The 17,806-nt window shown below is 34.6% G+C and overlaps 1 protein-coding gene across 1 annotated transcript; it reads right to left on the bottom strand.

The window, feature by feature from the left end:
* Positions 1–1,212: 1,212 nt before the first annotated feature.
* On the bottom strand, positions 1,213–17,804 carry slc1a2a (solute carrier family 1 member 2a). The gene is made up of 10 exons (XM_056462919.1): positions 17,675–17,804; positions 15,210–15,362; positions 12,353–12,603; positions 12,083–12,218; positions 11,867–11,993; positions 8,195–8,428; positions 7,876–8,070; positions 5,264–5,398; positions 4,127–4,340; positions 1,213–1,896 (listed from the first exon to the last, which is right to left on the bottom strand). The coding sequence occupies exons 1-10, from the start codon at positions 17,802–17,804 to the stop codon at positions 1,825–1,827; spliced, it is 1,647 nt and encodes a 548-aa protein (XP_056318894.1). The 3' UTR covers positions 1,213–1,824.
* Positions 17,805–17,806: the final 2 nt, after the last annotated feature.

The following is a 17,806-nucleotide window of genomic DNA, read 5'->3' as shown; positions in this document are numbered from 1 at the left end:
TAAATAAAAGCATTTCTCACCTGCCACCAAAGCCTTGGCTAAACTAAAGAAAAACAAGAAGCACAACTGAGACAAGAAGAATTGGCTTTATTTACATTGGTTAAGGTGTTTCATAGAAAACAGAGAAAAAAGACAATTTAAAACAGTGGACGGTTTGGTAGACAAAGTTACTCAATGTCTTTGAAACCAAACCAAGGTCGCAAATAATAAAAAGAGAAGGATGGTCACATTTATAGCATACATCACTGTACTGTACGTCTACAGAAATGTCAGGCCCTGCCTGAACAGATATGCCAACAGTGCACACATTCATATCATAGATACTGTATCTAAGTTGTGTACAATTCCCTTAATTTACATCTTAATTTTCTCTGCACTCGATGAGCCTTGGTTACAATAATTTGTTATTTGACTTTTCCCCCTAGTCATAATCCCTACCAAAATGTTTAACACAATATGTGAGACACATTCTCGTCATGAATTGTAACAGTGAAAAAATATGCTTACATTCATATACATACATTTGTACTCATCAAACAATGTTCCACAGTCACCTGTTCTCAGTGATGTGTAGAGTATACAATAATGATAACTACTCAAGACAACCTGTTATACTCTAACCTAGTAAAATAATATACTGATTGAATACATGAAATGCTGTTGTTTTATAAACAATAGCCAAAAGGTGAAGTATACTACACATTAGTTCGCATGAAAAATATATCTAAAATATAACAGATTATATATACGTGTGTATTTATTTATTTACAGAAAGTGCAAGGAGGCACTTTAATGAGAACATTTTAAGATTCTGGTGCAAAAGAGGAATCTTGATTGTTTTGCTATTAAACAATATAGATACTATCAAATAAATGGTGCATGCTTAACGATAGATCTCAAATCTGTCATCTTATTTTTCTGTTAAAATAACATGCTAACAACCTGAGCACCAAACACATGAGGGCCAATAAAGAATCCATTCAACTGGACTTATTATCCGAGCATCCAAGAAGGCTCCTCTGAGAATAACTATCAGTGATCTAGCATCCAAATAAATGGGATTTCATTTAATATTATCGTCTTCTCTCTGCACAGTTTGCAGTTGATGTCTTCAAGGCAAGATTGCAACTTAGCAAATAAACATATAAATAAATCGACAGCTTAACAAAGCACACAGATACGTACAAAACCTACCACACATGCAAGTCCCTTCAATCAAACCATTTCACTCCACAAGCCAACAGTATATCACAACCAACAGTCCTCGCAGATAACGCCAATCATCTCGATGTCTGATCGCTCTCTAATTGCTGACGTGGCAATTACGTTGAGCGGCATCTAAAAATAAGTGGCAGCATTTGGAGGCAAACCACTATTTTCGAACCTCTAAGTACATTGGTAAGCTCTTATAAGAGGCTGATCTGGAGTGCCGCTACCAAGGGTTAATCCACCTAAGCCAAACCAGTCAAAGGTATGGTCAGCAAACAAGCTGCACTTCTGTCTACCTGCCACTAGTGGTGCTCTAAGGTCAGTCTGGGGTCCCAGGCTGGACAAGCCCATGTAAGCGATAGCCTTAAGGCAGCAGTTTATAGACCAAGTATCAATCCCAAGACTGTGTATATATATACTACCAGCAGCAGCTACATTCTTTTCCCTTTGTATTTCAGATGTACTGAGATTGTTATACAAAAAAACAGGTGTTTGTGCATGTGAAAAGTTTTGTTGAAAGTTCTGACTGTTTATATGCATAGAGCATTTGGTTTTCAGCAGAAAGGATAAGCTTGTGGGACTCAGGATAAGGCGGAGCTGGATCTGTGTGCTGTGTTACTCGCGAATCCATGGTTCCTCCTCAACAAGTGAGAACTCCGCAGGGGAGCCATTTGAGGCCAAGGTTACCTGAAAGCAATTATCAGGGACAACTAACTGTTGGACCAAGGCACAGTTAAAATGCATTAACCGGTGCTAACTAAACTGTTAATGGTTTGGAGCAGAGAATCCAGGTGGTTTGATATTTAAACAGCACAATTTATAATTCCAAATTCACAGAAATGTACCCACCACAAGACAGATAATAATTAGCTGCAGCGGGATTCCTTACAGAATGCTGAAAGTCTGAATGCAGATGGAGAAAATCATTTGAATCATTGTAAACTTTGCATTCTTTTTATTTCCTAATTTTAAGTGAATCTCTGTCCAAAGCTAGTCTTCTAAAGGGGGTGTGAAAAAGTGCCACGCGTGCTACCACACAAACCTATGCATCTGTGAAACACAGGGTCGAACTGTCTACTCAAGTCAAGTGAAAAGAGGCATGAATTCAAAAAAAAAGAGAAAGAAAACAATGCCGTTTTCTTACTGATGGATAATTGTCACTTTTCTGTCAAGCTTAAAAACATTGAGCTTGAAAGAAATGAAATAGCAGCTTTTGTCTTTGAATTTGATTCGCTGATTTGACTCACTTTTTATTTTTACTCGACAAAAGGCAGCTTGCCTAAAGATATTTTCTGTACTCTCCAAAAAATAAAGGTTCCAAAAAGGGCTTTTTTTTTTTTTACAGTGATGGCATTGAAGTACTATTTTGGGTTTCCCAAAGAACCTTTCAAAGATCATTTTTAACTAAATGTGAATGCAATTTTAAAGGGATGCTTCACCCAAAAACAATCTCAGTTTTGAGAAAGAAGACTTTTTTCGAAGATATTATATTGGCATCTGGTAGCCACAGTATGTTATAATAGTAGCAATGGCTACTGGTTTCATTCAGTCATTCATTCATTCATTCACAGCCTGGTTTATACTTCAGCATCGAGTGATCGATGTGATCCACGGCACATGCCTTGCGCGTTGCTGTGTATTTGTACTTCTGCATGCTGTTTGTGTTGCTCTGCAGTAACACTACCGAAACGCTAGCAGGCAGTAGGTTTTAATGTTCTTCTATGTCGAGTTTCTTCTCTGGTGTTTTGATTTTTTCTGAACGCTACCTTAATGTACAAGAAGCTAAAACTTTAATCATAAAGTAAATACAAAGCAAAAGTTTCCATCTGGAGCTCTTTCACGGTACTTCAATATTGGAAACACTCGCTCTAACGGGTTTGTGTGGCTCTCACCCCCACTCACACTTATCAGTGCTGCCAAGCCGACCAATCACAGAGCTTGCACTACTTGTCATTGCAAAGTGCAGTTACATTTTTTGAGAGGTGCGTCTGAGCATCGGCTTCACCCATGGCTAGGGCTATGCAACCACATGAAGACTACGCCAGAGCATACGTGTGCGCTTGATGCAGAAATATAAATCAGCCTTAAGTCTCTATTTCAGGGGTCGCCACAGCGGAATAAACCTGTAACTATTCCGGCATATGTTTTACACAGCGGATGCTCTTCCAGCTGCAACCCATCACTGGGAAATACCTATACACTCTCATTCACACACACACTCATACACTAAGGCCAATTTAGTTTATCCAATTTACCTAAAGCGCATCCAATTCACCTAGCGCATGCCTTTAGACTGTGGGAGAAACCAGAGCACCCAGAGGAAAACCACGCCAACACGGGGAGAACATGCAAACTTCATACAGAAATGCCAACTGGCCCAGCTGGGACTCGAACCAGAGACCTTCTTGCTGTGAGGCGACAGTGCTTACCACAGTGCTGCCATGACTGGTTTCACACATTAAAAAAAAAAAACTAATAAAGGTTTGGAACCACCTGAGGTGAGTAAATGCTGAGTAAATGCTCACTTTGGGTGAAGTTATCCCTTTAATAATCTAGCATTTTGCACAATCAATATAATTTGTGCGATGGTTAAAGGTTATTCATAAAACCATCAATGCCAATAAACATCCTTTAATTTTTAAAGTGTACACATACAACTGCCAAATTCGTCAAATCTAACCACTGATATGGGCAAAGCCTGCCCAAAACTGCTATTTCACCAAGTACCAGAACAAATAAATAAACAATATTTATTTATTCCTTCATATCATTTAATCTCTTGTGCATTCACATCAGGAATGACCAAAAATACAAAAGAGTAAAAAAATAAAACAATATCACAATGATACATAGAAAGTTGGGGAGAGAAAAGAAAGCATCTACATACAGGTTCTATGTCAGTGAGAGTGAAATGTACCTTGCAGTCATCTATTTGGATCGGCTGACAGGAGTTGTGATATACACCGTGGTTAGAGTTATTCTCATAATAGGACTGTGTCTTGGCCATCTCGAAGTCATCTGGCCGAATCTGCTGCGCATCAAACATGTCAAGCTCATCTTTGGAGAGGTGGTACACGATTCCTGCCCCATATGAGTCGCCAATGACATTGACTGATGTTCGGAAGCGATCCCTGTTTGATAAAGCAGAAGGAAACAAAGAGGTGCCACATCTCTCAAGGCTAAACGACATCTAAATGACATTTTGGCTTGTCCTAACATGAAACGCAAATGTCTAAATATGTCATGAGATTTTAATTAATGCTACAACCTAAAATGAGCCATACTCTTGATTGGCCAACCCACGCTCATTCTGAAAACGTACCACTCTATACATTTCTGAAGATCGCCAAGTACATCCCAGCTTTTTTTGCAGTTTTTGTTTTCGTGAATTCACCAGAGGCCGCTGCGTATTTTAGGTCTCAAATTTCTCTCGCAAGTGCAATTCGTTCCTGCTGTTCTCACGTTATCCACTAGAGGCCACTGTGGACTGACTGACTGACTGACTGATTGATCGACTGACCCACCCTACTCCATCTCTAAACCCAACTAATAGTGTTTTCAAAAGCACTGATTGACCCGCCCACAAACTTCCCTAAATCCAACCGACAGTTTTCAAAAGCCATCCAGAAAAAGAAAAGCCCTCGTCTGATTTTTACCAGATTGTTGCTTTTTTGTGTTTTCAGATTTTATCACATTCTCACCTTGATATTTACTTGTTTATTTTATTTTTTGGCTTCTGTTTTTGTCTTACCCGCTTTCTGGAACCGTTCTTTACAGGACATAAACCCTGTCTCAAGTCTGCTGACGTACATGGCGAGCTACTGAGCAAACTGGTAACAGCAGGAAAGCCGTCCATATGAAGGTAAGTGGTCAGCTGGTAAGCGCGAAAAGGAACCCGTAGCATTCATTTTAAAGATGAAAGGCAGCCATACGTAGCTCTGACTAAATAATTTGTGATCTCCAGAAACGTATATAGGGCTACGTTTTCAGAATGAGTCTATATTTTTTTTCACAGCTATTGCTTAAAGTAACATCTGAGATTGCTTTAACTTACAGAAGCCAGTCGACTGCTACCAGTAAACTGATGTCTTGAGTCGGCAGTCCAACAGCTGTCAAGATCAGAAGCATGGTCACCAGACCAGCACTGGGAATACTGGCTGCTCCAACACTAGCCAGAGTGGCCGTCAGGCTACAAACAAAAAGGAAATATGTTTTTGATAAAACTAGCTGCACAGTAAAATGAAAAGTGACATTAATTAATGTTAACAGGTCTTATGACGTGTAGTTGGTGCAATGTGTGTACATGGTTTAAGTTAGAAAACACACAATTTTCCCCACAGACCGTCCATTATTGTTGCTCGTCTCTCTTTCTGAAATGTGTTTATCTTTACACAGCTCATGAAACTGAAAAGTACACAGTGTTCAGATTAGACTATTCATAAACTATTCATTGTATTGTTATTGGCACCTAACGAGCACCCAACGCAATCTCATGACAACTCGCAACTTTTTTTTTAAAATGGTTAATTGTTATTTATTTGTATGATCTAAATCATATATGTTTGTACAAATTTCTCAATCTCCAATGAGGGATAGGGTTTGGACTGGGGTTTGGGGCCACAAACAGCATCTCCACAGCATGTGAGATTAAAAACTATGCTTTCTTTTCTTTGGGTGACAATCTTCACACCAAATGGTGTAAGTTTAATAAGATGTTTTAATAATTAATTTTAGGAAGGTGTGGATGTTTTCAGTTTCATAAAGAATAGTTTGATATAGAGATAATCTTTGAGACTTAATGGATATTATACATGGACAAAGAACTTGTAAAAAGACAAAGAAAAAAAAACGTTCAATCAAATGTAAATCACCAGCGCTATACCAGATAAGTTTGGTGCTGTGGCCAAATATCTTCAAATATCTAGCAAAGAAGGTCTGCACTCGGTAATTGGTTAAATAGATTACAGGAGAAAGGAAAAACAACCATTTCGGCTGTGTGACTTCATCAGTGTCAAAAAAAACATTAAATGGTGCCATTTCACCCTATTTAATAAAAGACATTGTACCTACTGGAAAAAAAAATTGTGAACTCAAATTTGATTGTAGCTAAACTTGTTCTGACGGAGTTGAAGCAGATTTCTAGTTTTCGATAAGACTTGCATCAGACCGTATTAGGCAAAAATAAATGCTGAAATTAAGTGTTTCAGATGATATATCCTCAAAAAGGTGTTGTTTGTAGTATGTATCACCTACACTACACCACAACCCTACTGAAAGCAGAAAAAATATACAGCTTAGATTTTGACTTGGCTGCTGGTTTAAGCTTGTTTGTTCCTATTCATGTGCAGGTTCTTGCTGGTTCATTGCTGGTCATGAGCTGGTCAGGGGTAAAGTCTAGATCGGATACGCGGCTGGCCGGAAGAGCGATATGTACATAAATATAGCAGCATTTTTTTATGACACTGTACAGGTATAACAATAATATTTACAGTACTGTGACGGTTGGGTTTATGGTTGGGGTTGGAGTTGGGGTTGACATTAATAAAATGCAATAAATGGGAAATTTTATAAATAATATAAATATTTCTCGTTAACTTCCGGCCGCAACAATATCCGATCTAGCAACAACCCTGGTCAGGACCAGCAAAGAACAAGCTTCATTCAGCTCATCACCAGCAAGAAGCAATTTATGCTGGGAATACATGCTGTAGTTTTGGTCCAGTTTTGAGTTGGATTCTGACTCGTCTTTGAATCATACTAAATTTAAGCTTTGATGTGCATCATTTGTCATGGTTCATGCAGTGTACCGATTGGTATTAAGGATATTTTGGTCAGGCCTCATGAGGCAACTGAACTTTTTGGAAGTTTTTGTGCCCTCACTACACCTGCGTGAATACAGAACTAAAAACACACACACATACTTCTGGGGTTCACATGGGTGCAATGGTATGAGATTAAAGCATAGTTTTTCAGAATGTAAAGAAACAATTAAAAATGTTTGATATTCTGTTCATATATTTGTAATTACAGATTTGATTAGAAAACTGCTACTGAACAATTGAACCTTATAGTGTGTGCAAATTGTAAACTTTTGTGCTTTACATTGCATGTGATCTTCCCGTACAGTGTGCGTTGATACTTTGCTGAAATCGAATGGAAATTGCACAGTGTATGCCTAGCCTTAAACCAGCAGCCACATGTTAAACCCTACCTTACCAGCATACGCTGTATTTTCTAGCAGGGAATCTAAATCAAACCAAGTGTTATCAAAAACAAATATGACACAAAACTGCATTTGCATTATTTTTGTTATTATTTTCACAGTGTCTTACCTACCGAGCAAAATATGTCATAAAAGTAGTTCATATGGAGATACGTGGCACAAATGAAGCTTATTGTTTATGTTGAGGTCTTGACGAACCAACAAATTAATAAATAAATAAAATTAAAGGCTTATTTGTCTATGATCTGCTCATGAAATCATATTTTGTTGGTATTTTTCATGCCTCCTAGTATACATTTGATCTAGAAATTGGACTGAAGCATGTGTTTGCGGTATTTAGAATGAGCATGAGCAATGAATGAGCAACAAAAATATTGTTGCGGTACAAACAATGTACTGTAAAGTTCCACTAACATTTTTTTTGTCTAGAAATGTGCTCTTACCTGACTGTCACGATCTGACCAGGATCAAGTTCTATTCCATTCATCTGGGCAATAAAGATAGCGGCTACAGCCTCATAAAGCGCAGTACCGTCCATGTTGATGGTTGCTCCAACAGGTAACACGAATCGCGTCACTCTTTTGTCAATACCCAGATTTTCTTCCAGACAGCGGAAAGTGACAGGTAATGTGCCAGCACTACAAAAGTTGCATATCAATGTTTGAGACACAACCAATCATAACAAACTAAACTGTTTAATTTAACGCGTGTCATACAAATATCTAACGGGGAAAAAAACACAATTAAAGGAAAGTGACTAACCTGGAAGCTGTTCCTAAGGCGGTGACCCAAGCTTGGAAAAGTCCCATGAAGAATTTGAATGGGTTTTTCCGAACGATTACAAAATATATTAAGGGAAGAAATATGCCTCCATGAATAATGAGTCCGACGATGACCGTGACCATGTACATGCCCAGTTGTTTGGCCACCACTTCCAGATCATTAATGGAGATGATCTTCCCACAGATCAGACATGCAATACCAATGGGGGAATACCTGTGACAGGACAGAGACACAAATTAACAGCTAAACTACAGATTCAACAGGAAGTAAAGTCGTCGGTTTACTACACTTAAAGGAAACAAATTAAGTTAAATCATTAAAAACACACTGCAAAAGGAAATGGTAACACTAGTTTAAGTATTAACACTATTAACTACTAGCTTATTACATGTTTATTATTAAGATATTGGCTTTTTATTAGTACTTATAAATAATGATCTTATTCTACATCTCTAATCCTACCCAATACCTAAACCTAAAACTATTATTAAGCAGCCGATTAGGAGATTATTGAGATAAAAGTCTTAGTCAAGGGTTTGTTAATAGAAATTATACCATGCAGTAAAGCTGACCAAATAAATTAATGTTTTTATCCAGCAAAGGTCCATTAAAACAAAATCAATTAATCAATCAAATATTTGTATTCAGCAGTGATGCATTAAACTGAACAGCATTTCTGAAAATGCATATATAATATAACATTTATAATAAAGGGAAAAATCACAGTATCACAATTGCCACACACTAATTCCAAGTATATGTATATAGTTAATATTGACAAATGTGTTCTAACACACCCAAAAGACAAATCAGAATAATGTTTGAAGGATTGTTTGACACTTAAGTGCTGCAAAACTTTTTTAGAAATAGAAATAAAAATATTAAAAGGTATTTTAAACTAATTATGCTTCACAATCTTATGTCATTTTGTTTTTATCAAATAAATTCAGACTTGGTCATAAGAGATGTGTTTAAAAATAATTCTATTACCCAAAAGTTTCAATTGTAGTGTACAATAAAGTATAAATATAGTATTAAGTGTACAGTTGTCAAAGGTTTTTCAAAATTTTTCTAAGACAGGAATGTTGCAGAGACCCGTAAGAAATGTGATGGTGGGGGAAAAAATGTTTGTAAGAAAAAAAAATAGGTGGGAGAAAAAAAAACTGAGCGATAGGAAAATATTTATTTTTAAAGTTTTTGCGTTTCTTCGCAAAACCTTCGTTGTTCCACAAACAATTCCTGTTCACTTCATACATGTCAACCCTCCCGTTTTTGCCGGGTTCTACTGTATTTTAATTGAACTGAATTCAATTTATATTTATTTGTATAGCGCTTTTACAATGTAGATTGTGTCAAAGCAGCTGAACATAGAAGTTCTAGTACACTAAAACTGTCAGTTCCAGTTTTCAGAGTTTAAGTTTAGTTTAAGTTTAATTTTTACGATTCTATCCCGTTATCATCTCGTTTAAGTATTTTCCCATATTTCTCTCATACATTTAATCTTGAAAGCACACTTAAATTAATGTGAAAATGTCTGCATTCACTTTCTTTAAAAAATTTCAGAAAAAACTATGGTACAATGTTGTACCAAAGAAGGTACAAACCCTTGTCCACTGGGGCAGTACCTTTTAATGGAACATAATTGTACCTTAAGACAAAGAAACAAATTTGTACCATTGCAGTTTGTACCTTTAATGACATGATTTGTACCATGGGAAACCAAAATGTACCTTTGGTTTTTAAAAGTTGCAGATACAATATTGTGCCTTCATCAAAGGTACAAATCTGATCCATGAAGGTTCCACAACAGTGACAAGACACTTTGTACCTTAACAATGTCAAAATGCTTACCAAACATTTATTTAAAATGCCTTAAATGTTTAGTTTACAATACCTATAGTTTTACCAGTTGTTTTGTATTACTGTATTATATAACTTAAAACTTAATGTTTTTGAGTTTCTTTAAACATATGCTTATTAAAATTATGATTCATGTTTTAATATGGAAGTTATTCATAAAATCACTTTGCCTTTCCAGTATTTTATTTTTCCAGTATTTATTTTCATAAGTATTGTAATCAAGAAGGAGTTGTCCAACACTTTTGTACCTTTTTTATGAGAACAATTGTGTACCTTCATTTTAGTTGTACCATAAAAACTACCGAACAGCATCATAAGAGGTCTTTTCTGTACCATATAAGGTACAACTTTTACAAAGGTACAAAACTGTTCCTTAAGGAACATCATTTGTACCACTGTGCACCTTTTTTCTGAGAGTGTATTAAAGCCGTGAGTCAATCGTCACCCTTCCTATACCTCATCGAAGAAGGTGAAGGTGAAAAGTGAAGAGCAGCAATTGAATCTCTCATTTTGTCTTGTTTGATAACAGAGGTGTCCCTTTAAGAATGCACAGATCTACGTATAGATAGCATTCGATTACTTTAGTAACTGTTTGTGCTCATTTAAGATAAAATGAGTTGTGTTTCAAATAAAACACACAAGACGGATGTATGTTTACATATAATTAAGTGCATTCTGTTTAAACAAACGCCCAAATCCCAAAGTGTCCTGCTCTTTAGCTCCTCTAAATGGCGTGTACACTCTCAGAAATAAAGGTATGCGATCTGTCACTGGGGTGGTACCTTTTTGAAAGGTACAAATTTGTACCTAAAAGGTCCATATTAATACCTTAAGGGTACATATTAGTACTTAAGAAATACAAAAGTGTTCTTCTTAAAATTTGTAGGTACTAATATGTATCCTTGAGGTATTAATATGGACCTTTTAGGTACAAATTTGTACCTTTCAAAAAGGTACCACCCCAGTGACAGATCGCATACCTTTATTTCTGAGAGTGTACAGAAACAATCTGGAATCAGTTTATCAGATGGAGCACGTCTGTCAGTCAGCTCTTATACATGCACTCCCTGATTCAGAGGATGCATATGAAGGGCGATGATCGATGCACAGCTTTAATGGAAAGAAAGTGAATTCAGACATTTTTATAATAATTTCAACATGCTTTCAAGAGTAAAAATATGAGAGAAATATGGGAAAATACGTAATGATATTATAACAGCGGGATAGAACGGTAAAATACGGGAGAATCCTGGGAAAAACGAGAGGGTTTACATGTATGAAGTGTACAGAAAGTGTTTGTAGAACATCATTTTTACGAGGGAACACAAAACTTTGCGAGGGAACGCAACAACTTAATAATATATATATATTTCTCCATCACTCTTTTTTTCTCCCACCCATTTTTTTTCCACCCATTTTTCCCCCTTATTCCTGTCCCTTCCGGGTCTCCGTAGTAATGAGTGTTGTTTAAAAGTTTTAGAACTTGTTGATCCACTTGAAATGTCAACTACTATATGCATTGCAAAAGTGATTAAAGTGACTTTAAAAAAATTAGTAAACCCACTGCTTTAAAGGCAATAAGTTGATTTTACTTACAAAAAGGCATACATTGACTTAACCTTTAATTTGTCAACTTAACAATTATAAGGTTACATGTTTAGTCAACATGTTTTTATTTAGTAAAATCAACTAATCGCTTTTTACAGTGTACTTTATATGTCACAGTAGATAAATCAGTCCAAAAAAATTGTATGAAACGTAATTATTGTGATTAAAATCATAAACACTGACCACATGATCATGCCGACAAGCCTCATAACGATTTCATTGAGAACGTTGAAGAAATCAACCATCAGTTTGGCCTTTTCTCCCATCTTTCCCATGCAAATCCCAAATGCCACAAAGAACCCAATGAGACCTACAAGAACACACAATATCACCATCTTAATGTGATACACATTACTGGCCTTTTCATGCATATATCATAAAACCAAAGCCGTTTGATACCTAACACATTCATTCCGCTCTTGAACTGAAGAGATTTCTTGATCACATATTTCGCTGCACCCTTGGTAACATTTCGTCCAAACCGAGTTGGAGGTGGAGGAGGAGCGATTTCCACCTTATTAGTAACAGTCTGGATCTAAAAGACATTTAATATGAATTATTCAGACATTGAATATTAACGAGAGACCATTAACCAATAAAAAATTTACAGTGTAAGTTAAATGGGTGGAGATCAAATGGATGAAATCAAGGCACTCTAGGAACACACACCTGCTGGAAACAAGCCTGAACAAGATTTTCTGGAAACAGATTTCGGATGAGATCAAAGAAGGCATCTAAACTGGACACTTCGTCATTCTTTTTGCCCTCGCCCAGGTTTGCCTTGAGTTTGGGGTTTCCAGGGTGGATGAGAAGCACCAGAATCACACCCAGCACAGCTGCGATGATGGTGGTGGACATGTAGTAAATCATGGCTCTTGTGCCCAGGCGGCCACTCGACTTCGCATCCAAACCTGCTAAACCTAAAAGAAATAATAATAATAATAAATATATTACAAACACCAGCAAAGTGTTACAGCCATCAATACATTTTCATCCCATAAACAAATCTGATCCATGGAAATTTATGTACATTTCGTATATGAGATAGTTAAAGGTCCCATGAAATGTGCATTTTTATTTGATGTTTGACATAATCTCAACCGTAACACGAAGAGAGGGCGGACATATATAGAGTAGCTCCTCCCCCTTTAAAAAAAGCCAATACCATTTTGCTCTGCTAGTGAGAGTGATTGAGCTCAAGTGCATCAAATGAAAAGCAAATGACCTGCGTCTTGATAGTGTGCGGGGCATGTCAGATACTACAGAGCATTTGATTGGTTCTGATTTGATTAGAAACTAGTGTGAGGTGACGTGAATAAAGCTGTTGATGGGGCGGAAGGGACAAACTACAAGCTTTACAATTTTTTATATCAGTTTTATATCTTCTAAACGTGAATTTTCTTGTCTAAATGTGATTGTTTTGGGCGAATCTAACTTGTAGATATCCTGAAAACCAATAACCCTGATAATAACATCTAAAAAACTTAATTTTAATGTCATGGGACCTTTAATATTTGGATTTCACATATATAAAATGTCATATATGCTTTGAAATATTGCAAAAATGAAAATTTACATATTTATTTAAACCTTTGGAGTTACAACTTTGGTTGTACAATTTTTTTGAAGATTTAGGCATGGTCAATATGGGCGATTGGCCATTGGCACTTTCATAACCCCCACCTCCCTCTTTCGTGAGGGCGGCACTATCGTCATTTGCCTAGAGTGCCAGTTAAGCTTGCGATGGTCCTTGATATAGTTATATTTATGTTCATGTATGGTCATATATGAATACAAATATAAAAGTATAGCTAATATTTTATAAATAGATATAGTTGATGTCCACATTACTAATCTGAATTCTTTTTTAACAGAGCAAGGAGTTTTTACAGTTTGTCTGATAATATTTTACTTTCGCTTCTTTTATTTTTGCTAGAATAAAAGCAGTTTTATTATGTTTAAAAATGGTCAATATTTTTAGCCCCCTTAAGCAATATATATTTTTCAATTGTCTACTGAACAAACCACTGTTATACAATGACTTGCCCAATTACCCTAACTTGCCTAATTAACTTAAGTATCTTAGTTAAGCCTTTAAATGGCACTTTAAGCTAAATACTAGTATCTTGACCAATATCTAGTCAAATATTAAGTGCTGTCATCATGGCAAAGATTAAATAAATCAGTTATTACAACTATTATGTTTAGAAATGTGTTGTAAAAATCTTCTTTCTATTAAATGGAAATTGGGGAAAATATAAAGAAGGCGTATTAATAAACAGAGCTAATAATTTTGACTATGTGTAATTCCAATGGTTGAAAATATATCTATATATATACTTAAACAGACATATTTGCAATATTTTGAAATATATAATGCATATATGACATATATTTTAAATACTGTATGTGAACTCTGAATATGCACTATATGTATGGTATATTTGTAATTAGCATATATTGGCATATATAAAATTTCTATATGGGACAAAGCTTCCATGCATTCCTTTTTTAACTATATCATTGTATGCTGTTTTGTACACAGAGGTTATTACTCTGGTTTGGTTTCATAGTTATTGCTGTGATTTGTGAATGAGTAATATATTAGGAATTTGCATTCAATTTTTTTATTTTCTCCATTTGTAACATGTTGAAACGTGTTGCACTCATAAACCACTGAAACTGATCCACCCTTAATAAACAGGCATACTTTTTTATCTTTACTGAATTACAAAGAAAAGGCTAAAATGACAAACAAAAGCAGAATAAATACAAATTATTAATGTAATTTATTAAAAAGTAATTGCATATTTTAGTAAGCGAAAAGTTATAATATTTCTAATCTTTAAAACAATTCTGAAAGCATTTTTTAATATTAAATTATAAAAGTTTTAATCATTACATTATTATTTTTTGTGACATAATTAATTGCTGATGCATTGGTTTTCATGCTGGTCCTTCAGAGTACACACACACATACAAGAACACAAGAACAAGGCATTTTTGTTGTGTGTTGTTAGCATGGCTGGAGGTGTTTTACATATTTCTCTCTCTCTCTTTTTTGTGCAACATGTTTAAACTTTCTGCTTATAAACCACTGAAACTGATCCACCCTTAATAAAGTGATATGCTTGAAATGCAGACAATGAATTCAAGTATCAAACCTACTAATCAAAGTGTTAATTCAAACCAATTACATTACCAATTATATATTTACAATATATATCCGCATATATAGCTAGTATATAAATGTACATAGCTAGCCAACATTTAAATATATATATATATATATATATATATATATATATATATATATATATATATATATATATATATATATATATATATATATATATATATAATTTATAAAAAAATTTTTACAATACAATTTTTTATTAATAAATTTACTGATGAATATGGTTTTATGTTAGTTTACTAGCATAGAAAATAATAATATAGAAAACAAATAAAACGGATATTGACAGCACAATGTAGCCTGGCTGGAGGTGTTTATGTAAAACCATACCTGTGATCAAACTTGAGATGATCAGTGGCAAAATGACCATTTTTAACATCCTCATCAAAATGTCACCAGGGAATGCAATGACCATGATGACATCAGCGGGCAGTGGTGATGCGTACCGCAGTAAAATACCAACTACTGAACCAGTGATCACACCTGAGGGCCACACAGAGGAACATCAAGAACAGGAGATTCAATTCATTTACTGCTAATATACATACATAAAGATTTTTACAGTAAGATATACTAGTCAGCATTTAAACTACACTAGTATGAGTGAACACTACAATACATTAAAAATCTTTGAAAATGTGTCTTTTATTTAACAAACGATCTAATGGTTTGGCCACGACAAGAAAATATGGTGACTCTTTAGATTAGGGAACACATTTTTCACTATTAATTACTTTTTATTATTATAAGCATGTGAATTACTAATATATTGGTTACAGTATATATAAACGATTATTAAACACTTGGTAATCTCATACCTGAACATATCTACAATAACAATTACCTTACTTTCAATCTAGTAAGCAGTATTTAGAAAACTCTTGGTCAAAATGTATTCAGTAATCTAAAGGGTTATCATTAGGGCCAGACGGAATCTGCGGACCTTTATTTCTGCTGTTTCTGCAGAGAATTTTGGTAAAAATCTGCGATTTTGGGGGTATCATAACTAAAACCTTAATATATGAAATAAAAAGTAATACCTTTTTAATTTTTATTTAATGTTTAAAATGCAAATCCAATTAGATCCACTTTATTTGATAAACAAAGTCTCTCATATAATACCTCTACTAAAAGATAGAAAATATTACCTTATAAACTGCATTGTACATAAATCAGATGAACATTTTCATATTAGTCAATAATATTACTGAAATTAATTTAAAAACTGAATAAATATAGATTTACACACATTTACTCAAGTAAATAAACTGAATTATTGATGGGCTAAAATCTGTGGAAACCTGCAGAAAATCTGTGGAAAATCTGCGGAATTCTGTGCGCGCAGATTCCGTTTGGGCCTAGTTATCATTAATACAAACCCTGGAAAGTTTTACAGAATAAGCTCGAAATATACTTTTGTTTTTACTAGTGTTTTTTTAATTTTAATTTTAGGTCTTGTATGAAGCTGCTTGCATCAGGAAGTGAGAATAAATTAACACATTATGAAATATATTGTCTTATGCAAACCTGTGCATAGCTTGAATAGCATAAAGTCACAATTTATCAACTGATGGCAGTAATCCTTCATTAACTCTCTGTTGTCTATTTCTTTTAATGCGCATGCCACACCACATAAAAAGGCTTAAAGCCAAATAGGGAGTGATGAACTATGCTTGGAATTCAGCTGTGCAGGTTATCAAAAATACAAGTCGAGCCTCAAATCTAAAAACCTTATTTATTTATTTATTTATTTATTTATTTATTTATTTATTTATTTATTTATTTATTTATTTATTTATTTATTTATTTATTTATTTATTTATTTTATTTTATTTTATTTTATTTTTTTTTTGGACCAATAACAAGTGATGTGTTTTTTGACAAGTTTTTTCAGTATTTTTATTAAATATAGTTTTCAGATAAATAGATAGATGGTAACACTTTATTTGGGTGGTCCATTTGGGTATTAGTAGACTGTTTGTTTAATATCTGTTGATACTGCTCCTTCAACAGACATTTAACTTACTATAAGAAACTTTGCAAGTACATGTCAACTTACACTAAGCCTAACCCCAACCCTAACCCCAACCTAACCGTCTACTAATAATCTAATGAGAATTAGTAGGTATGTGGATGCAATGTAACTTAAATTCAACAAACGGACCACCAAAATAAAGTGTGACTGATAGATCTTGCATTGTTTTAATGCAAATTTGAGTTGAATATGGTCAAACCCAATTGGATTAAACATTTTATTTACAACTGATTGTATTTAAAATAATGGAGAAAAACATACTCAACACGTAGGTTTCTTCAAACTGTAAAACAATTGCGGTAAAATTTACCGAATAACTGGAAATTTTGGTGGCCAGTAATATTGTAAAATGTACAAGTGCATTGTAAATTAGCTATTACAATTGTGCTATACTTTTATGGCAGTTGTAATTGTTAATTTAAAGCGCGCTTGTACATTTTGCCAGTATTACTGTAAATATTGCCAGTAATACTGTGAAATTTATAAATGCACTGTAAATTAATAATTACAATTGTGATGTAAAACTACAGCACAATTGTAATTGCTATTTTACAGTGCACTTGCAACTAAAATTGCCAGTAATGCTGTAAATTTTACAGCAATTTTTTTACAATGCATAGTTGACCCACATTTGGTGTCAAATAACACATCCTTTAAAATAAATGCATATTTTACCACAAACAGTAATGTGTGGATTTTTTTTTTAAGTACATAACAAACTAATACACACTGACTGTATACAAACAATAAAAAGACTTGCCCAGAACAGTGAGCGTAAGAAGCAGGTTCTTTATGAGTTTGTCACAGCAGCTTCCACACATAGACTCTTCAGGCTCTGGAGGAGGATCCAGATGACTCTCGTGCATTCTGATCTCCACTTGCTTCTGCATCT

This window comes from Danio aesculapii, chromosome 7, assembly GCF_903798145.1.
Source record: "Danio aesculapii chromosome 7, fDanAes4.1, whole genome shotgun sequence".
Taxonomy (NCBI): Eukaryota; Metazoa; Chordata; class Actinopteri; order Cypriniformes; family Danionidae; genus Danio; species Danio aesculapii.
Note: the sequence above shows the minus strand (reverse complement) of the source record. Positions and strands in the feature narration are given on the sequence as shown.

Coding starts and splice junctions, on each gene's coding strand:
- slc1a2a (XM_056462919.1), bottom strand. CDS start 17,804: ATGCAGAAGCAAGTGGAGATCAGAATGCACGAGAGTCATCTGGATCCT. Junction 8,071..8,194: donor GCCTTAGGAACAGCTTCCAG/GTTAGTCACTTT, acceptor CAACTTTTGTAG/TGCTGGCACATTACCTGTCA. Junction 5,399..7,875: donor GGTCAGATCGTGACAGTCAG/GTAAGAGCACAT, acceptor TTTTGTTTGTAG/CCTGACGGCCACTCTGGCTA.